At 39.6% G+C, this 23,503-nt stretch overlaps 1 protein-coding gene across 2 annotated transcripts in view; it reads right to left on the bottom strand.

Annotated features, from left to right (window-relative positions):
- Positions 1-23,503, bottom strand: part of UVRAG (UV radiation resistance associated) — a 238,662-nt gene that overhangs the window by 23,757 nt on the left and 191,402 nt on the right. For both annotated transcript variants that reach the window (XM_004683215.2, XM_012725607.1), the window contains one exon: positions 5,119-5,210. In XM_004683215.2, coding sequence (XP_004683272.1) covers positions 5,119-5,210 — 92 coding nt within the window. The remainder of the gene's footprint in view (positions 1-5,118; positions 5,211-23,503) is intronic.

Genomic DNA, 23,503 nt, shown 5'->3' with positions numbered 1-23,503 from the left:
GAAGACACCTGGCTCACCCCCTCCATCCACTCACAGCTAGATCGCAGCGGACAAAGCCAGAACCCCTGAAGGGAAATTGGCGATAGGACACACCAGCCCAGCAACGGGGTGTGAAAACACCGAGTGAAGTAGGAGAGGATAGAAGGCTGCATGTCCACACGGGGGTACCTGTCCACACAGCAGACCCTTTGAGACCCTGAGCTGAGCCGGACAGGGTGGCTGGTGGTGTCGGTGCCCGGGACAGAGGGCGCACGATTAGAGAGCTGTGAGAGTAGAGGCGCAGGGCACGGACTGCTAGGTTGAGCGTCAGGGTCTCAGTCTGGAACTGGAGCCAGAAAGGGGGCGCGCTGTGTGGAGGAGATAGCAACGCAAAACACATATTCCACAATGTCACAGCTGCATTACTTTAGTAGCCGGGACATGGAAGCAGCCTAAATGCCCATCCATAGACGACTGGATCTATTGGCGTAGTGTGAGGAATATTCACACTGCAGGATACTACTGAACCGCGAGGAAAGATGAAATGCAGCTGTTTTCAGCAAAATGGAGATGAATAAGTATACTGAAGCAGGTCAGGGCCATGAAAGCAAATACTGGACATTTACATAGCAGATGATTTAAATAAGTAAAATCATTGTAAAAACAGTGGACAGGGCCCTCCCTGGTGGCGCAGCGGGTTAAAGCACTGCACTGAGAAGCTAAAGCCACTTCCGCATGAGTTCGATTCCCGCCTGCCCCGGAGGAGACCACATGGCGGGGCAGACCTCTCCTGACCCGCCCGCTGCTCCCCTCAGCAGTGTACTTCGTCGATCTGCCTGTTCTGCTCCCCACTCTGTCTCTGGTGAAGCCTCTCACCGCCCCTGAGCCTCTGGCCTGGCCTGTACCCCAGTTCTGTATATACAAATAAATAAATCTCTATAAAAAAAAAAAACAAAACAGTGGACAACAGTAAGCACCACGAAGACTTAGAAGTTAAAAGGGGGTGAGGAGGGAAAGGAACAAGAGGATATAAGGGATGGTGGCTGGGGAAAAAGCAAATAAAATAGGCCAAAGGGAATATAACAACAACAACAACAACAACCTCTGTTCTCCCCACACGAGGGGGTGGGGTCAGGATGGTGGTCAGAGGGAGGGCACATTCTAGACCTAGGGACAGCGAGTGCTGAGGATCTGAGTCACAAAAGATCATTCAGGAACGCAGAGGAAGCCAGTGTAGTGACAGCAGGTGAAAGGAAAGGAAAACTGGTGTCAGACAGGGCAGTGGGTAGAGGTGGGGGTCCAGGACACCCTAGAAAAGAGCTTCAATTTGATTCTGGCCACTTAAGCTAAGGGATGGTTAAGAGAGAGCTGAATTTTAAAATGTCCGTGTCACATTGGTTACCGTGGAGAATGAACAGAGTGCAACAGGAGCGAAACCAGCCATGCTAGCGTAACATCAGGGGCCTCCCGGGTGGCCTGGAGGTTAAGGCTCAGTGCTAGCAACATGCAGGCCTGAGTGTGAGCCCTGGCCAGGGAGCTGACCCACACATGGCTCAGCAGACCTCTCATGTCTCACCCAGATGATTCACCAGTGAGAGCAACTGGGTATATATATATGGTGCCATTTGCTGAGAGGAAGAAGGCTAGTGGAAGGACAATTTTAGATACACTGAGGCTGAGGTGCCTGTGACACGCCAAGGTGAGGTGCTCAGTAGGTCACTGCTACAGAGTACATGGGAGGTTTATGCTGAAATGATAACTTTGGGAGTCATAAACACATAGCTGGCTTTCACAACTGACAGAATGAATGAGATCACTGGAAAGAGAAGAGAGAGAAAAAAGATGGGATGATAGAGAGCTCCTTATTTCATGATCAAAGAAAGGACATCTGAAAAACAGAATAGCAGCTGAAAGGAGATGAACTGGGGGAGCCAGTCTTGTGGAAGCTGAGAAAGGAGAATGTTTCAAGAGGCAGTAAAGGGTGGCAAGACCAAGAGCCGCTGAGACGAAGGACAGAAGGACAGAACAGTGACCTTCGGATTTGGCGACAGAGCTCAGAGTGCACTGAAAGGAATAAAGGAATTTCAACACACACAAGGAAAAATCCTAGGGCTTTGCTAAGTTCTCTTAGACCTTCAATTAACATAGAGATGATTCCCATCTCTTAAAAATGGCTACAGAGAGTAGAAGCGATTTATTTTAGGATGCTGTTATAACCTTGCTCGCAAAGTCAGAACAGGATTATTATAAAAGAAAGGTAGAGGCTAGTTTCACTCTACACTCACAGATGTGGATATTCTAAAAATATGAGCAAATTGAATCCAATAATATAGGGGGAAAATCATGCATCATGACTAGAGCTTATCTCAGTTAGCAAAGATGACAATATTCGAAAATGTATTACTTATTAACACACTAACATAGTAAAGGACAACAAATGTAAAGTTATCAATAGACTTAGAGTAAGAATTTGATGAAATTCAAAATACACACATTCATGATTTAAAAAACAACTTAGTAAGCTTGGAATAGCAAAAAAACTTTGTTTTGCTGTAAAGTATACCTATCCAAACCTTTAATAAATCCTTCCTGCCAAAAAGTTAGGAACATTCTTTTTACTATCAGGAGTAAGAGTGGGATATCCAGTATAACCATTCCTCTTCCATAAGAAACAAGACAGGAAAATGTAATAAAAATAAAGACAAAGTTCCATCGTTCACTAAGAACAAAATCACTCTCCCAGAAAATCCAAGAGAACCTAAGACAGACTATTGTAATTAATGCTGGTAATGTTGCCAAACATTTTAAGGGACATGCCCTCAAAGTATAAAAATCAGTGGTACTCCTGCATATGAGTCACAAAAAAGTTGAATATTATAATAAAAACCTTATAGTAGGAATCCAAAGCAGTAACTAGAGCTATATGTCTAGTAAAAGATGCAAAAGACCTTTATGAAGAAAATTTAAAGCTTTACTGAGGTATGCTTAAAAAGATAAAACATATTAAGAGGTACTGTACTCATAGTTTGGAAGACATAATATCATAGAGATATCAAATCACTCAAATACAATTCCTAAGTCAAGAAAAGCCTCGCTCTGAGGAAGAGCCATAAAACAGAAGCCTCATTCTACCAGACAGCAATGAAGTTAAAGGCTCTTCATTTCCCCTCCCTATGAAGGAACACGATTTGGGAGTAACACTTCTGGCCTCTCTCCGTCCTTTCATTCACTGCTTTTCTAATTGGTGGATTTGGAGGGGAAAGCAAAACCTGGATTTTTATGGCTTAGCCCCATCTGAGTTCCTGTAGGGCTTATCAGAACTCCGGCCTAGGGAAGGGCCTGTCTCTGTGGGGGGAGCCTGGGGTTCTCCAATCCATAAAGTGACTGTGAGGGTAAGTTTAATTTTGAATGACATCTTTGCAGGCTGTTTTTATTATAGATCTAAAGCCACATTTTCCAAGAGGCTTTATCAGTAATAAAACTGACATTTTGATTTCTATTAGTCTGTCTCCTGTATCCCTTCTCAAATGGTTCCAAATGTCAGAGGGGAAGGGGATGCTATTATTGGACATCCTCAGACCTCAACAAGATGTATAGAAATTACATTAAAATTGTGATTAAAATTGTGATGTTAGCCTAAGCATGGACAAATAAAACAAAGGAGAGAATAGGGACCCTGGAAAGAGATCTATGTGTATAAAAATGAACATGGCATATGAAGAGATGACATTATCAAACAGCAAGCAAAGGACCGATGCTTCAGTTAACGGCAATGGGACAATTTGTTATTAATTGAGCAAGACTCGTCTAGTTATTAACCAAGTAGTTTCCATAGTTTGTCTACCTTTCTTTTTCTTTTTTTAATATATCATCTTAGATTATTTCCAGGTAGATCCCAAATACTTCAAAGGTAGGGCTTGAGTCATACAGTTCTTATTATGTTCCAGAATTAATTATCACAGAACAATACATAAAAATGATGCTAAATAAATGCCTGTTAGTGCACTGATTATTTGTATTAAAACTCAATGTCTATCCTCATTTCTTGGCTCATACAGTTCCAATTCCTTTATAAGCTCTTATAATTCTGAGTAGAATTTTTTAAACAATTGCATATTTGCTTAAATGGGAGTCCTATCTAGTCAGACATCTGGAACTTTCATTTTGAAGATCATGCAAGACAAAACTTTTAAAAATGTCAAAATAAAGCTCAATCATAGACATCACTTTTTATTATCCCCAAGGTCTATCCTTTCAGCATAGACGAAAATCAATTCAATTTTGTACCTTCTTTCCCAAATATAGTATTTTTGTCTATTATCATATGTCATCCTCACCACAACTGGGCAGGGATTACAGATGAGAAGTTTCTGAGAGACAGGGATTTATGTTCACACAGGAGGTCAGGAAAAGATATAGGTTCTGAAGCCAGTGCTCTTTACATGAATCTATGTGACTTTCAACTATTCAACTCTTATGGCCTGATTTTCAGTCACAACGTTTTGTAAGTGAGTGTTCATCACCAAGGATTCAACCCTCAGGAACTATTAAGTGGCCAGAGCCAATAGCTTTCCATTGACTTGTCAAATAAAGTCCAGACATTTCCTTCCCCTTCCTTTTTAAAGTGGTCTCTACACCGACAAAGCATTTATAAACAGCAGCCTGCCCATATGGTGCAACAGACACTAATATCCAATGTAAGAAAATTCCAGTATGTGCCTTCTGATCTCAGATGAGGTACTGACAACCTGATTTCTCCCTTATGTGTGTCCTTCCCTTAACTCTCAGTGGCAAACATGCTGCTCTCCTTCCATAGCATGTCCTCCACATGTTCTTTGGAAAAGACTTCGGGGCCCCCCATGTCTCCCTTTTGTAAACCGCACTGGGCGACATCCTGACTGCCTCAGCAATGCCCACAGGATTCTTGCCCCATGAACTGCCTGCTGTTCAAATCCACTCTTGGTCCAAGGGTACTTCACCTTGGCATCTTTGCCAGGCTGGAGCTTACACCTATAGAAGTATGGAGGCTGACTTCTCTTCAGCCCTTCCTACAGAAGAAACCCTGCAGGCAGGGTCTGGGTGTGGAGCAATGAGGAAGAGCAGGAAAAGCTTCTCTGGTTAGCAGAGATAGTTACTCACCACCTGACCATTAGTCCATGTTCCATGAAGTTTTTCAGGTTGGGAAGGGTTTGCCTCAAATCTGGAGTCCCTAGTCCATGTTGATATCTTAGCTGTAAAGGTGGAAACAACAGAATTAAGAAATTCTGGAAGATGCTTATGAAATATCCATTAAGCAAGTGTTTTTTTTTTTTTTTTAAGATGTATTTATTTGTGCATACAGAACTGGGGCACAGGCCAGAGGTGCAGGGGCAGTGAGAGGATTCACCAGAGACAGAGTGGGGCGCAGAGCAGATCCACTGATGTAGTACACTGCTAAGGGGAGCAGCGGCTGAGACAGGAGAGGTCTGCCACGCCATGTGGTCACCTCCGGGGCAGGTGGGGAATCGCACTCATGCTGAAGTGGCTTTAGCTTCTTAGTGCTCTGCTTAACCTGCTGTGCCACAGGGAGGGCCCCAGCGGGTGTTTTTATTTGCTTTTTAACTTATCTCTAAAGGACGAAAAGTGAATATATGACCCCAACATTATCATATATTTAATATTTAAATATTTAAAAGCAGTCTCTATTTCCCACCTCCCTTTCCCTGTAAATTTGGAAAAGATGAAGGGTGAACAACTACGGAGACAGGATATTCAGGGTTTGCTAATACCAGCTCCAAGGACTTACGCCATAAAATCAGTATTTCACTTCAGCTACTAAAACGTGGTGTCACCTACCCTGGGCATTCAGGCGTTCTTTCCCTGACGCTTCTCTTTGTGTTAGCAAGGTTAAGGGTCACACTGTATTCAGCTCTGACTTCCAACAACACCTGACACAGTGCTAGTGCTCAGTCACTCACTGAGCAAATAAATCGCAAGCTATGTTTGCCAGAGGCTGTGCTCTGTTAATTCCCCAGTATCTAAATTTTCTCTTTGTTGAGAACCAGAGCACAAAGGTCTAGAGCTTGTATGAGGAAGCTTGCTGTTGGCTTGTGAGCTAGATCTGCCTTTTGTTTAACTTCTTTCTGATAGAGGTCAAATTTCTAAAACGAGCATCCTTCTATGTACCTTGGGTAACTTGCTGAGTGGTTTTCATCTGTCTGTTCCTTGTCTCCTCTCACTTTATCTTGAAATATCATTTGCTTTCTAACTGACCAGCAGAGAACCGAGACAGTATATGTATGTTCACACACATGCTGACATGCATAATATCCAATGTGCAGAAAGTGTACAACACAGCCCTACAGAATGAGCTTTCAGATGACAGAAAATAAACAAAGAGAGGCCTTTGTAAACGGAATGCTGGTGTATAAATGCAAAGGATTGTCAGGTATTTTGCTTTTCCTACACCTAAATTTAAAAGTAGCCAAGGAAGACTTTTAAATATTTTCCTCTCTTAAAAAGTAAGACCAGGCCCTCCCCGGTGGTGCATGGGTTAAAACGCAGCACTGCAAAGCTGGCCACAGCTGCTTCAGTGGGAGTTTGGCCCCATAGGTGACCACATGGAGCAGCAGACCTCTCCTCTCGCCTGCTGCTCCCCTCAGCAGTGTACTTCGTCAATCTGCCTGTTCTGCTCCCTACTGTCTCTGGTGAATCCCCTCACTGACCTTGAACCCCTGGCCTGTAGCCCAGTTCCGTATGCATAAATAAATAAATCTTTTTTATTTATTTATTTATGCATACGGAACTGGGGTACAGGCCAGAGATGAGGAGGGTGAGAGGATTTACCAGAGACAGAGTGGAGAGCAGAACAGGCAGATCCACGAAGTACACTGCTGAGGGGAGCAGCGGGCGGGTCAGGAGAGGTCTGCCTCGCCATGTGGTCACCTCTGGGGCAGGCGGGGATCGAACTCATGTGGAAGCGGCTTTAGCTTCTCAGTGCTGTGCTTTAACCCGCTGCGCCACCAGGGAGGGCCTAAATAAATAAATCTTAAAAAAAAAACAAAAAACAAAAAACCACTGACCAACAACAAAAAAACTAAAGCTTTATTTGTATCATGCTTTCATTTGCATATTCTGTGTAACATTACATGGAACCTTGCAAGGAAAATCCCCAAATCTAATGGGCAGAAACACAGACTGCTAAAGCAAAGCTAATGCTAAAGCTAACTGCTAAAAGCAAAAGGTATCTTGAGTGTTATTTAGACTGATCCTTTCCTTCTGCAGATGGGGAAACTGAAGCCCAGAAAAGGAAGGAAAATCTCTAAGGCCATATGTTTCAATGACAAAGTCATTCTCATCCAGAGTGGCCTTTTCACAATCATGTTACTCTACCATTTATCCCAAAACTTGAGGGGAAAATTCATAAAAATACTTGAGAAGACAGAAGGAAAATATTCCTTTCCTTTTTTTCAAAGCTAGCTTGCTGACCTAAATCACCTCCTGAGATTTGCTGACCTTGAATTATAAGCTCTACTCCATATTAAATGACATCATTTCTTGTATTAATATAAAAGCATTTTTTCCATACATTGATAAAAGCAAAATGGCTGATATCCCAATATGACATTCCTGAATTCACTGTTTCAATAAAAAAGTCAAATTGTTTACACATGGCATGGAAATTTCACCTGTGATTCATACTGAAAAATATTAAATATTAAAAAAAAAAAAACCCTTACTGAAATAACACAAAGTTATGTGTCTCTAAGCCAGTCCATCGTCAGTTGTCTGCCCCAGGCTCCACAGTGGAAGTGGGGGTTGAATTCTTTTCGGAGACTACAGTGAAAATTTCTCTCCGAGTCTGATTTCAACCAAAAAGAAAGAAAGAAAGGAAGAAAACACAGGAATTTCAAGCCTCCAACTAGCACTTAACTTTTCAATGGCTGCTTAGCACTGTTACTTTTATCACTGAATCGTAGGATACTGTAGCTTCAAAAGATTCTGGAGATCATCTTTTCCAACCTCCTTCCTCTCCCAGGAAGACAAGTGTCCTGCCCAATGTCACAGAGCTGATAAGGGCCAAAGCCAAGGCTAGCTCTGAATTCTTTCTACTGGGTCACACTTACTTGTCAACATACAGAACTAAAAAAGAAATGCACACATAACGTTTGTTTACTAAGTTGATTTTTATTAATCATGTACACGTACTGTTTAAAAGTCTAAACCACTGTAGGCTCAGAATGAAAAGGCAAAAGTGTTTTGCTCTTTACGAGCACCGCTTCTAGCTGTTTCTTCTTAACCTTCATATTGCTAGCTCATATGCTTCCATTAGTATTCCTTACTCTTTTCCTCCCATTGCAGACACCATCTACTGTGTTCCTTCTGTGATAAATGAGGATTCAGCTCACAGATAATACTCTGCTCTTCTACACTATCTCCTCACCCACATATGACCTTACAATTTTCGATTCAAGACTGTAAGGACTTAACTCTCTATTCTCCTCATCCTCTCAACATACTCAATAACATACTTTTAGTTTTAAAATCAATATTTTAGTGTTCACCTTATTACACCTACAATAATTTACTGCTCAGTCATGCAATACATTCTTTCTTTCTTGTGCTTTTTGGGTTGTTTTTCTGAAAGTGTTAATTACCATTTCCCCTGCTTATAGAAAGCCTGTGTATCCATCAGTTTACCCCTGCCCCCAAAACCAGGGCAAGCCTTGAAAATCATTTTTAACCTGAATGAATATATCAAGACTGTTTCCTCTCTCAGAGGCATTTCTTAGAGTGCTCTTCTTTGCGCCAGTCAGGACTGACTGCTCCTTTATTATCTTCTTAGAACTTTCCTTCACCATCATCCTGGAAATTCTGCTTACATGATGTCTGTGTCAAAACTGTTATTTCCTAGATGTCAAGACTTCTTTCTTGAATAATTGCTTCATCTTGGCAGAGCATATCTTTTATAATAGCTGTCCGGGAAAGGGGAGCCTAAGAGGTGTCTTTTTTGACATCTGAATATTTAAATATACCTTTATTTCATCCACACACATTCAGGCAGCATTCAACGCTGAAAATACTTTTTTCAGAATTTTTAGTTTTGTTCCGCTATGATTTAACTTTGCACATGGTAATGAAGGAACTGGATTACTGTTCTCATCCCTGCTGTTGGTATATAAGTTTACTTCTCCCTAGAAGCAGTCAGGATTTTATTCTTTAACCCCAGATGTTTTTTCATTAATGTGCTGGGGACTATGTGAATTCTTCCAATTTGAAAACTCCTATCCCCTAATTTGGTTATTTTCTATTTTGTCATATTCTTCTCCATTTTTTGCTACTTCTGGATTTTGTCCTTCTTTGTTTCAGACTTAAATGTTAGATATTTTTTCCTTTAACATCCAGTAATCTTGGTTGTCGGTTCATCTTTATAAGTCAGACTATAAAACTGACCAAAGAGTCTAGACACAGGCTGTGCTGGCTGCCTAGAGGCTCTTTGTGTGGGGAACATACCAGTCTCAGAAGTCCTCACTGCTGGGACTACTTTTATTTTTAGAGGGAATTCTCCACTCTTCTGTCTAGGGGTATAATCTGGACCCAATTTTGGAAGTTAAGTAGGAAAAAGTAGTGCGAAATTGTGTTGTACTGGTATACCAGACTTTCACCAAATCCCCTTACATTCACTAAGGCACCTTACTTTCTGACCAAGTTATACATCAGGCAGCTTAGGGTTCAAAGCTTCTTGGGGTTTGATTCTTTTTCGGAAAGTAAATCTCTAGTCTCCTTGCAGTAGTAGTTGCCTGGCTACACAGGTAGGAGAAGTGAGCTGAGAGTCTTATTTCTCTTTTTATAGACTTTCAACTAATCCTCTTGTTTTTAGAACTACTCCTTATCCAACAGTCTGTGAGGTACTAGGCACCTTCTGGAGTTCTACAGCATGAGTTACATATTACTTCTTGAAGGCTGCAGATTTCAGTTCTTCTATATTCTGTCAAATCAGTTTATCATTAATTTATCTCCTTGTGATTTTTCTAAAACTTTGTCAATTCTATTACCTTCTAGTCTCTTCTGTTCCATTCATCCTAGAGTTTACAATTTTTAAATTACTTAACTTTTACTAGCAGCATTTCACTAGGGAGCTGACATAAATGAATATGCTCAATTGTTCTTATTTATAGTATTACCATGATGCCCCCCTATGTTATAATAGTCTTTCAATTTGGCTAACAACTTTCCTTACAATCTTTTACATACTGTAAAAGTATAATATGTCCCTGGTGGCACAGGGGTTAATGTCTCAATGTATCAATCTATCACCAGCCATTGTAGCATGAGTTCGATTCCTACCTAGGAGGTGACCCACAGGGTGCAGCAGACCTCTCCTGTCTCCCCTGGTGCGTCCCTCAGCAATATATTTCAGTAGTTTTGCTTGTTCTGCTCCCCACTCTGTATTTTCTGAATTTTCTGCACCCCTGGCCTGCACCCCAGTTCTAATATGCAAAAGTAAATCATTTTTTAAAAACCCAACAATCTTTTACATGTAACTCAGCACTCAAGCAGAGTTCTCTTTTCTGACTCTAATTTTCTCTCCAGGCATCCCCATCTAGACTCATTCCATTCACTTTCATCAAGCCAATCCAAATTCCATTTTCTATATAAGCTCTCTTTGATTAACTTCAGGTTAAAGAAGCACTTTGCCCTTCTCTCCAAATCCTGTTCTATACTACCTTTATTTTGCTCTTTTCAGAAAGCTTTAACAAATTGACTAGGTACTTAATAAATATTTAATGAATAAAGTAGTTCAGTATGGAAGGGAATGAGAGACATTGTGACCCAATGTATGGAGGTAAATGTAGGTCTGGGTTTGCATATCAGGGCTACCACTTACTAGTTGCTTGACTTTGGAAACATTACTTCTTTGAGTTTCAGTTTCCTCACCTATAAAACAGGCCTTGCAGAATGGTTGCAATGTTTGAATAAGATAAAGTATATGGAGTATCCCCCAAATACCTGGTAAGTGCTCAAAAAAATACCTATTTCTATTACTGCTATGCACAGTCTCTCTGTGGTATCATCATTATGGCAAATACCACTAGGTTTGGCCTGAAACTGATGCTTGATTATGACTATACCTACTAATTAGAATGGGAATCAAAAGAGGAAGAAGAGTTCAAATCAGAAGGAAAATCTTAAGTACACTCTTCATTTTTTAAGTATTAATTTTTATTAATTTTCTAAGCTCCTGACAGCAGGCACTCTTGGAGGCAGTAGTAAGTCCATAAAAATACCAGTATCTTTAAATAACTATACAGTGAAAGACCGAACATGAGGAGGGTGGTCAAATCTGGGTATTAGACACAGCTCTGTTGCATGAACAGAGTGAATTCCTTCCCTGCTCAAACTAGTCAAATAATTTTCAAATTTTGTTTGTAGCCCTAGACTCCTCTGTTTAGATGAAATACTATGGAGAAACCCAAACTATAAAAGCAGTAACTAGAATTGTAAGAAATGGTGATTGAATAATTTGTAGCCTGCACAGGCACAATTACACAATTACATTCCCTCAGGCTAGATCATCTCGAACAGGCTTCAAAGTTCTGAGTCAACTTTAAATGCTCTAAAAATTGCAAGTTTGCACCACGCGTCTAAGGATTTTGATATAAAAACATGGGTAGATAATGCACATTCACAATGCGCTCTCCAGGAAGGAACACTGGCCTGTGAGCCCTATTTCTGGTTTTGCCCAGTTCCAATGGTGTCAGAAATTAAGCATGGCTAAGAGGATGTCAAATCTGTATGTATTCACTTGCCATGTAGATGTCATGGAAAAGTCTACAAACGTACAAAATGGAGAGAAGAATGAAGTTCGGTCTTATACTATATCAGCTAGAAATGATTCATTGTTAAAATATAAATTCTTCGGCCCTCCCTGGTGGTGCAGCAGGTTAAAGCACAGCACTGAGAAGCTAAAGCCACTTCCGCATGAGTTCGATTCCCGCCTGCCTCGGAGGTGACCACATGGCGTGGCAGACCTCTCCTGACCCGCCCGCTGTTCCCCTTAGCAGTGTACTTCGTCGATCTGCCTGTTCTGCTCCCCAATCTGTCTCTGGTGAATTCTCTCGCCACCCCTGAGCCTCTGGCCTGTATGTACAAATAAATAAATCTTAAAAAAAAAAAAAATATAAATTCTTCATGACAGGAATGCATCTTAATTTTTATTAATTCTTTAATATGTTTAGTCTCTGATAAGGTATTAAGTACAAATAGGAAATAAAAGAAGAAATTAGGCCAAGGAGGATAGAAAATGGGAGACAGAACTATACTTACTATATTTCTATAAGAACTATTTATTCATTCAACAGGTATTTATTTAGCATCCACCAAGATAGGCACTGTAAACTAGTGAATGACAGGGGATTCAGGATTTTCTCATCATATAACGTATGTTACCCTGAGCAAGTTACATAACTAATCTATGCCTTGTCTAGAAAACACAAACTACAATATTTGTGTCATATAGTGGCTGTAAGAAATTCTAACATAAGAATTTCTATAGAGAATGGAAACTCGTGCAGTCTGACTTTTAGAGGGTATTCAATAAAACCAATGAAGGCCTAGGGCTTAAGTTCAAGAGTTAAGACTTTATCTCCCTTGTCAGTAGTAAGAATCTGCACTTCATGATTTATGCAGGAGAGTCAATGAGGAAGACAATTTCAGAGGCAGGTATGAAGGACAGGAACAAATGAAGTCCTCTTCTCTCTAAATCTTACTGCACATTTCATTAAAGCCTGTCCCCATCAACCACTATCAATATACTTCCCAACAGAGCTCCTTCTGCTCTGACTTCTGATTGGGGAAGGCAGATGCCAAAAAACCTCAGGCAATAAAATATTGCTTTGGGTCTGTCTAACTGCCTCAAATTAGACTCTGAAATAAACACCTTTTGTAACAACTTCCTACTTCAGAACTACTCAAAGAGTCTGAGCAGTTTTTAAGTGGAATTTTGGTTTCAATTAGCTTCAATTGCAGCATTACTTTGATTGGTTTAAACCTCAATGGGAACAATTAAATTTCTGTGCAGTTCTATGGCAGGCTATTAGGTGAAAACCGTACATAGATGATAAATCAGATGGGAAGTGGGGAGAAGCAATGTTCCTAGTTATTTCCTGGGAAAATGGACACCTGCTATTGTGTACTACCAAAGAAAAACTCAATACTAAAATAGCCAGGAAGATCTGGCTTTATAATTACTGGAACAAGCAAAACAAACAAACAAAAAAACTAGCACAAAGAACACATTTAGACTGAAAAGACAACTACAGTCATGTCAATTCCATCAGTAACCTACTTTGTTTTTTCTCCATATCACATCATCTTTTTGCATAAAAGTGCAGTAGTTTTTTTTTAAACTGCATGCTAGCTTTATCCTGAACTGCTACACATTCACAGTTTTCACCAAATAAGACAGACAGATCAACTGTGACATTAGAGCTCTTGCAGTTGAAATTAACTAGTTCATACAAGTTGATAAACAGTACCATTGATTGGGTAAGACCATTTGCAGTTCTGGAGATCATTATTTAAAAATAAAGTGTGATTGTAGTTCTAAGAAATAAATGCTAAGTTCTTGTACTCAGTGAGTTATCGAGCTAATTTAATATCAAAGTACTCAAATTTGTTTTTATTTTTTAAAAAGTAATTTTGCTAGGCCAAGGAAGACTCTTGGTGGTCAGGAATCATTTTGTTGTTTAAGTTCTGTAAGGAAAAATTCAGTTTAGACATCTCACACACACACACACACCCTTCCAAGTTATATTCATCTACACAAGGCCACTTATTGAGTGGTTTATTAGTTCCATATGGGGCTTGAGCTAAGCTGCACGATATGTTTGATACAAACCTCCTGTTACCGTGAGGGAATGTGGATTAATCCAATGCTTCAATAAAGGTTACTATAGGATCAACACATTCGTGACAGGATTACAATGAATTTGACTATAAAGAGAAATGGTCTAGAAGAAGTTAAAAATAAGAAATTAAAAATGGACACATGCATCAAAGACTTAACTTTAGAGTTCTGGCTTATGGAACTGTAAAGAAAAATCTCAACAGGACTAACTACAAGTTTCAATTTATTTTTAAATGTTCTGGTTTCAATGGCACAAAAAGAACTAGATAAGAACTTGGAAAAAAAACGGGCAACACCAGTTCAAAAATAAAATTTGCCTTCTTAGAAAAAAATGCAACTCTTTCAGAGATGTGGAAAGTTAAAAAATACTTAATATGAGCAATAATACTGTTTCTTACAGTGAGTCATTGCAATATATACCTCTAAGGAAAAGTATAAAAATCTGATTATGGGCCTCTCGTTGCAAGACAACCTAAGTACTTTTCCATCTTCATCTACAAACCATGCCAGTTCTTTTCCAAATAGATATGTTATAATGTAAAGACTGGACACAGCTGAGGCCTGCCATTCTGGGCTGTGAAAAGCTTAAAAGTAACATCTACAGCTCTGAAGTCCAAGAAATGGAAAAGTTTCTTCAATTCTTCCACCCAATCAGACTATCAGCTCCCTTTAGAACAATGGAATTCCTATTAGAGCTGAATGGCACTTTTGAGAGCATCAGCTCACCTGTTTCATTTACCATATAAGGAAGGCAAGTGAGAGGCTAAGTGGCCAATAACCAGACTGAGTCCAGGGACCAGTCCTGGACCCTGAGTCCAGGGTCCTTCGCTTTGGCATCTTATGCCAGCCAGAAGACACTAACTGAGAAGCTCTGTGAAACTGACAACTCTGGGGACACCCATTTATAATGTGATCTCTAACACTGCCAACTGGGAGTTGCTCAAGAGGGTCACTAAAGCATACTGCAAACGAACAAGCAGAGCAGAACTGGAAATTTGTCAAAGGCAGGTTAAACACACCCTTGACAGCAACTTCAGTCATTTTTAATTAAAGCTCACCAGGGAAAGGTTATGTTTTCTGGAAGCTAGTAGCTACAGGAGAGAACAAGCTTGCATGGGATCCACAGGAGCAGATCTTCACAGTCAGGTGCACCAGGCTCAGGCTTGGCCCCCTGTCCTCATGTTTATAGTCTTAGACACCTGATTTACCCGAACTACCTCTACTGACCTGAATTTTTAATTCCCTTAGGAACGAAACTGATCAAACTCAGCATTTCTGCTTCCTTTTCATTGACTTTGATGCAGTCTTGGTGAGAGAACTATCAGATCAAGAAAACCACAGTCTTAATAAGACAGAACAGTATTCTTGACTGACTTATAGATGGAATTATATTTAGTCAAGGATGCCTGGATCTTTCATTTGTTTCAGAGATTTATCCAGGTTATTGCAGTATGAGTAGTTCACTCCCTTTTTATGCTGAATAGTAACCCCTATATGGATGAACCACATTTTGGCTTATCTAAATTGCCAGTTGATGAATATTTGAGTTGTTTCATGTTTTTGGCTATTAAGGTGCACAGGTTTGAGTCCAGGTTTTCGTCTGGATTTTCATTTTTGTTATTCTTGGATTAAGGCCTAGGAATCGAATTTCTGGATTAAACGATAGATATATGTTTCATTTTATTTTTAAAATGCTGAACTGTTTTTCAAAGACCTATACATATTTTGCATTCCCACTGGTATATGCTTCAGCTGTTCTGCATCAGCAGAGGCCCTAAGTCCATGAATTCACCTGATCTCATGTGAACTCAGAAGCTAAGAGGTACTTGGACGGGAGGCCATAATCAGAACTTGATACTGTCAGTTTAAACATTTCTAGTCATTCTATTAAGAATGGAGTATTCCATAACAATTTAATCTGTTTACTAACTAATAACATTTAGCATCTTTTCATGTGCTTTTTTTGTCATCTGTCTCCTTCTGAACCTCCTGCAGTTTCTGTGAGGTACCGCTGATGAACATGTAACATCCAATTAATACCCTCTGATTAATCTTAATACCTTCTTAATAATACTCTAATTCCACTTCTGCAAGGCTCTGGTTCTAGCCCTCCAACAATCATAGATACCAAAACTTGTGATGCTCAAGGTCTTTACAAAAAAAGGTATAGTATTTGCAAACATGCTCTTGCACATACTCCCATATATTTTAAATCATCCCTGGATTACCTTACAATACCTAACACAATGCAAATGCTATGTAAACAGCTGTTATTATGTATTGTCTAGGGAATAATGAGGAGAAAGGAGATGGCAAGGGGGTAGTAAAAGGGGGAAAGAAAGGTTTGTAAATGATTTGGTTTGTACAGATTCAACCATTGTTAAGTCCAACTACATAGTATTGACCAGAACCTGAGGTTACCAAGAGGGCCAACTATATGTATATGGCATTGTTTATAATAGGAAAGATTTGGAAATAATTGAATACATGCTAGATCTTTTGACAGGTTCAATGGTGGAATGATGACAACATTAATAAAATGATGACGAAAATGATGTTTCAGCTACAAATACATGTATCAAGTGATTATGTGTCCAGGATTATTCTAAGTAAGCATTTCAGATTTCATTCAGTCCTTACTATAATTACCTTACGCTGAGACTCAGGCATAGCTAATAAATGGCTGAGCTTGAGTTTGCACCCCTGGCTTGTTTGACCCTGGCACTGTGAACTCTTAACTACTTCAGAATGAAGATGATGACGGTGATAGCAATATCAACCACTGGTTTTCTTAATGTTCAATCTGTGCCAGTCACGGAACTTGATTGCTTACTTATGTCATTTCATTTACTCTTAACAAGTCCATGAGGTAGGCTGCATAATTCCCATGTTGCATATGACACTTTTAAAAGGTTAAAAGAGTTGCCTGATATTTTACAGGTAGCAAGTAGAAAAGCTGGGATTTGAATTCAACTCTGAGACTTCACATAGTAGTACAGTCTAAATATTGCTTCCAAAATGGTTAGAAATGACTATTTTCTCATTCCTCAGTTAGTTCCCATACTTATAAAAAGCCCTTCAACTCTTCAGAGAAACACATTCCTCCTCTTGATGTCAGACATGTGACAACAGTTACATCTCCATTGAGCTGTTGTTCAGTTAGGCTATACACATTTAGTCTTTTAAAATCGTTGCTTGTAAGTTAATCTCTACAGCCTCTTCATCATTCTTTATGTCTCTGAACTCCCTCCAATTTCCCGTAAAGAATCTGGTGATGAGGTGCCCTAAATGGAACACAGTTTTCCAGAATGCTCTTTTTTTCTCATTAATGATTTTTCCTTTAAAATATTAATTTTATGATACTATCTACTTCATGTCTTTAAGTTTTTCTGTGGAATTCTTCTGATTTACTTGAATTGCATAAAGTCCAAACTCATGTGTCCACTGTTTAGTCTCTATGGTTGACTATAAATAAATGCAACTTTAAAAAAAAGAAAAAGAAAATTGGCATTGTCCTGTCAAGTGCTCATTGTGCCTCCAGCTGGACAGATGGCCTGAAACAATTTTATTCATGTCTTAATTTTACAATTCATCTAACAAAAAGCAATTAATTCATTAGATATGCACCATATATTACTACAGAGGCAAGGCATTCATGGTCTGATGGGGTATCATAAAGTGACTCACTCGGGAATGACACCCTGAAGGAGGTTACCTCTTAATGAACAATACCTGAGTGAAGCTCAAAGAAAATAACCTTCTGTGAGAATTTAAAGAATGAGGTGGTAAGTTTTAAATTTCAAGATGGCCCCCAAGACCTTCATCCTTTGATCATTTTATGTTAATGTCAAAGGGAGATTATCTGAATGGGTCTAATCTAATCACATGGGCCTTTTAAAAGCGGAGGTTTTACTGTTGGGCAGAAGAAATTCAGAAAGATTTAATGGGACATTGTGGTTGAAGCAGAGAGGTCACTGAGAAGGAATGCTGGAGGTCTCTAGGAGCTAAAAGTGGCCCCTGGCTGAAAGCCAGCAAGTCAAAGGGAACCTAGGACCTAGAGCTGCAAGGGAACTGGATTTTGCCAACAATTTAAATGAGCTTAGAAGTGGATTTTTCCCAAGAGCCTAGTCTGACCCGCACCCTGGTTTTGGCTCTGTGATACCGTGAGCAGACAAACCAGATGAGCCCACCCAGAATTTTGACATACGGGACAGTGAGATGGAAATGCGAGTTATTTAAATGGGTAACTTCATGGTAATTTATTAAGGAGCAATAAAAATACCAATTCAGGTGAAGATTACCTCTACCTTTTACTTGAAAAAATATCTGGACTGAAATCACGGGTAGAATGTCACCTAAGTAATCCTGACAAACAGATAACAATTTTGTGTATTTACTATGTTATCAGGCACAATGGGAATGGCTCTGCACAAGGGCACAGAGGATTTAAGGTAGCAAATACTATTTAAACATCAACCACATGCTGGGACATCCTTTTCCAATGGCAAATTTAAGCGCTCAGGGAGAAGGGTTTATGACACTGAAGAATCACCCCTAACTTTATCTATTTTGGAGAGTCTAAGTTTGTTCTCCAGAGATTACGTTTCTCTAAAATAAGATCTTACCGGGTAAGAGCCAAATTTCAATACTCAAGTTCATGGATGAGTGACTGAAATACTAACAAAATCATGAGTAACTTTATTTGGAACAAGAAAAAAAAAGTCTGTTTTTTTTTTTTTTTAAATGGAAAGCACACAGCAGGATGCGACCTTATTTACCACCCCGGGAGCCACAGCACATTTTAGCGAGCTACATAAACTAGCTGGGGTAAGGCTGTTTCCTTTTTATTTCACCTTTAGTGCAGTGTAGGTACAAGCAGCTGTAATCATGCAGTGATCCAGTCAGTAGTTGCAGAATACCTCCTATGTGCTAGACCATGGACTGAAGTTACAAAGCAGAGTCAGTTTCTGTTTTTAGAGTAACTGTGATATAAGGGAAAAGACATTTAAAAATCAGAAACATGTTAAAGAAAACATACCCCATTACAGGAAATTATAGGAACACAGCAGAGGGACCCCTAATCAAGTCTGGGGGTGTTTACAAAGGAATTGAACCTATCTAGGTCACAGTCCTGGTTGGATTTTACTAGGTGAAAGGGCAGGCAAATGGCATTCCAGTCAGCAGAAACTGTATGTGCAAACGCAAGAGAGAACAGGGGACGGTAAGCAGCTGGCATGGGAAAGACAAGGAAGGAGGCTGGCATAAGGAAGGGTTGCTACACGAAGGGAGACCTGAAGGAAGGTTCTACATCTTGAGTATCTCAAAGAATTAACCAGCAGGTCATAGACTGTTTATGACAGAGAACAAACAGAACAGATCAACAGCCTTAAAGAAGGATGATGGTTTTACACAAAGTGAAAAATGATGTGGTATGAAAAAATGGGCACCCGACTCCCATCCCTCCCTTCATCTTCATCACCTTATTCCGGTGGAGTGTCAGAAAATGAGTCTCCAATGGATGGTTGGAGGATTTCAGGTGATATAAGAAGTCCTGGGTAAGGCACTGCCAGGAGCTTGTTCTCAAAGCTCCTAGAGGTCTTTGGAACAATTAAATCTGTGGAGGAAGAGACTACTTCAGAGTATTTGTGACAATCATGAAGGTTTGGAACAGGTAAACCTGGGCAAAGTCTGAGGCAAGTTTTACATCTAGATGACAGCAAGAGTCAGGTTAAATGTAGAATTATACTGAATAGAGCATAACCTTCAAAGACACTTAGTGTTTCCTTTTTTCACAGCACAGTTTTGTATAGCCTCTTTGACGATCATCTAGCTTTGGCATGTATACCACTAGTGTACTTAATTCATGTCCAGGATTTACATTTCCACTGTTGGACAATTTATCTGTTGAAAGATATTATTTATTTTTTTAAAAAAAGATTTATTTATGCATACAGAACTGGGGTGCAGGCTAGAGGTGCGGGGCAGTGAGAGGATTCACAAGAGACAGAGTGGGGAGCAGAAAGGCAGAGAGCGTCAAAGTACACTGCTAAGGGGAGCAGCAGCCGCATCAGGAGAGGTCTGCTGCACCATGTGGGTCAGCTAACTGGTCAGGGATTGAACTTGTGCTGAAGCGACTGCAGCTAGCTTTGTAGTGCTGTGCTTTAACCTGTTGCGCCACCAGAGAGGGTCCGAAAAATATTATTTCTTATAGAAGCTAAAACTTCCCCCTTCCTGATTTCTACCTGTTTGCACCAATTTAATCCATCAGCAAGGTCTAAGTTTTACTCCTTCTTCCTCCTGATAACCTTTTAAATATGAAGATAACTAGCTCCTTCCCTTGGACATTTTCTTTACTTACATTTTAGATTTGTTCCGAAAAGTTCATATACTCAATATATTTTTTTCATATCTATCAATAACTTCCATTATGATGTTGATGTCTATCAGATAAAATTGTTAAAAATACCAAATCAGTAAAAGAAGGGCTCCTTGGTCCCCGAGGGATCGTGGTTTTGTCTGCGTCTCCCTGAACTCTGCAATGTGGAAGGACACCAGCCGCTTTGTCATGGTCCTCAGGTGCTCTGTGTCACACCCTCCCAGCCCCACTCACGTTATGCTGTATTCCGTCACACACCTGAAAATCCAAACACCTAGAAATACTTGCTATTCCCAAAATAAACCTCAGACTTTGATTCTTTCAGTGATTCCTCTATCAAGTTATTCTTTCAGTCGGGAAAGTTCACCATAGTCTATTTCTGGTTTATCTATTAAAACTTAACCCTTCAGGTTTAGTCAAATGTTATACATGAAAAGCTTCCTCTGACTGGTCATTTAATGGTCAGCTTCTGTGTACCAATTTCTTTGCCAGGTTCTTTAATACTGTATCTTATTAAAAGTTTATTGTCTGCCTATCAGGTTGAAAATGTCAGTTTAGGTAAGTGATTCCTGAAGGTTACATAATTAATAAAACACACTGAAAATACACCAAAAAAAAAATGCTAGTCTTTTACTTAAAGTTCATGAACATCAAGTAATGCTGTCTCATTCTTCTATGGCATGGATGTTATAACCGAACTACCAACCTTGTTCTACTTCCTGTCTTCCTTCCTTTAAGGTTGAAACACATAAACTGTTTTAGAGGATAAGGCATACTTTGCTAGGTGGAGTTTTAAGAAGAACTGTGATGAGCTGCCTGTCAGAGGACATGCTGTTGATCTCTAAATTTTGCAACTGTGTGACCTTCAGTTTGTGCTCAGAATAAATACGCAGAGAAGACTGACTGTGGTTTTGGGACATGACTAGTTGCATTTGGATCTCATTATTGTTCTGCTGGAAATACAATCAAATCAACTAAATATGATGTTTAAAATAAAGAGTACTTAAAAAGTTCACCATGTTATCTTATATCTGTTTTAAAAAACCTTCCTGTCCCATTTAAAATTTCTCTGGGGGACAGGTAGGCGAAGATGACAGGAGGAACATGTACCTTCACAACTGCCTGAAATTTAAAAAAATGTGTCAGTTATGGGATTTTCTATTTTCAGGCTGCTGGGATTTCTAGTAAGAAGGGAGCAGTGTTTTAAATTGTTCTCTTGTATGCATTGTGTTGTTTTTCTCTGCTTGCTTCCAAGAAACTCTTTGATTCTATCCACTTGACTACTATCCGCTTTGTGTGACTGTGTGTGTGTGTGCATGGACATGAGGGTATATGGTTTGGTTTATATTTATTCTCCTTGGGGTTTGTGGAGCTTTCTGAATCTACGTACTTAGGTCTTGTTTGAAATCAAGTTTGGAATAATTATATCTTTTTCACTTTCTTTCTAATTACATGTATGCTACCCTTTTTGATATTGTCCCATAGGTTGCTGGGACTGCTATAACAAAATACCACAGTCTGAGTGACTTATAAACAACAGAAACTTATTTCTCACAGTTCTGGAGACAGGAAGTCTGAGATTTGGAGCCAGTCAACAAGGTTGCCCTTATGGCCTAATCACCTCCCAGATGTTCACCTCCTAATACCATCACCTTTGGCACTCAATTTTCAATTTATAAATTTTGGGGGGACACAAATGTTCGATTTATAACACTGGGATTCTATTAGTCCTTTTAATACTTTCTTTTCTCTTGTAGTTGTCAATCTATTTATTCTTCAGATATGGTTAACTTTTATTGACTTACAACTTCACTGGCTACTTTTGGCATCCCTATTCTGTGCTAAATGTATATAGCTATTGTATTTTTCAGTTCTAGTATTCCTAAGTTGGTTTTTTTAAAAAACAGGTTTGTATCTCTATTGCAATTTCTTTACCTTTGAAGTCACTAAAATATGTATTTCCTTCACATATCTGATGGTTATAATATTTGTTTTAAAATTCTTGCCAGCTAGATAATTCCAACAATTGTGCAATTTTAGAGTTAGATTTTATTGATTTCTCTGAATAATACCTCACATTTTCTACTGTGGGTTCTGTCCTAAACACCATGATTGGACTCTTTTGCTTAGTTTTGCTTTGTTCACCAGTCAAGTCAAGTTATATCAATGGATTCAAAGTGCAAACTCTGTCTCCCCTGTAATGGGAGGTTTCTCATGAGTCTACACTGAGCACACCAGGTTCATGGAACAGTTAAAGACTTGGGCAAATGTTATTCATAGAATTAGTTTTCACTTTTATATAATTTGTTCCCTCACTTTCCAACAGCTCAACTGTTTTCTGATTCTTCAAGCCAGAAAGATGATGCGTTCTGTCAGAATCATTGCTGTCCTGCAAGGTGCAGCCTCAGACACGCTACACAAATAAATACTCACCAATTGTTCCCTTCTCCCAAGTGATAATTTTGCTCTAGCACAACTGCCTGCTTAAAGTGCCTTCAGGTAGTTTTATTATTATTTTGTCCTTAGTTTATAGCATCCCCCCTCCCTTTTATTTTGTAAGAGTGACTCAGTAATATATAAACAAAACCTTAAAGGGAAAGACATACACGTTCGTACGTATAAGACAGAGACAGAATAGAAAAAGATATAACAAAAACAAAATTTTGGAAGCTAACAAGTAGTGGGTATGTGGTAGCCAATTTAGCAGACTTGAAAGTTAAAAGCAAGCAAACAAAAAAGGCTGACTTCCCAGCCAGAAGAAGGGAAAGAAGAGAGGCAATCTTAACTAACCTCAATAATCTTTGCAGGAGAACTGGTGTCCTCATATAATTCTTAAAGTGGTACTAAAGTAGGGTTAGGGACAGCAAGACTAGTTGAAAAATTTGTAAGCTCTCCAGATCCCCTCCCAACTCCAAAGAATCAGGCCACATCCTTCTTACACCTTGAAGATAAAACTGGAATTTTAATCCTTCAGAGGAAGAACATCTGCATGGTTAATGACCCTAGGGTTGACAGACTATCCAAAGAGCTTCCAATGTTTTCCAGTCCTCTTTTCTTAGAAGTCTCTATTGGCTCTAATACAAATGAGAATACAAGTATTGATATTAAAAAGTAATTCCGGCCCTCCCTGGTGGCGCAGCGGGTTAAAGCATAGCATTGAGAAGCTAAAGCCGCATGAGTTCGATTCCCGCCTGCCCCGGAGGTGACCACATGGCGTGGCAGACCTCTCCTGACCCGCCCGCTGCGCCCCTCAGCAGTGT

The sequence above is a fragment of the Condylura cristata genome, unplaced genomic scaffold (genome assembly GCF_000260355.1).
Source record: "Condylura cristata isolate star-nosed mole 26May11 unplaced genomic scaffold, ConCri1.0 scaffold00015, whole genome shotgun sequence".
Classification (NCBI taxonomy): Eukaryota; Metazoa; Chordata; class Mammalia; order Eulipotyphla; family Talpidae; genus Condylura; species Condylura cristata.
This window is presented reverse-complemented; position numbering and strand designations above follow the sequence as displayed.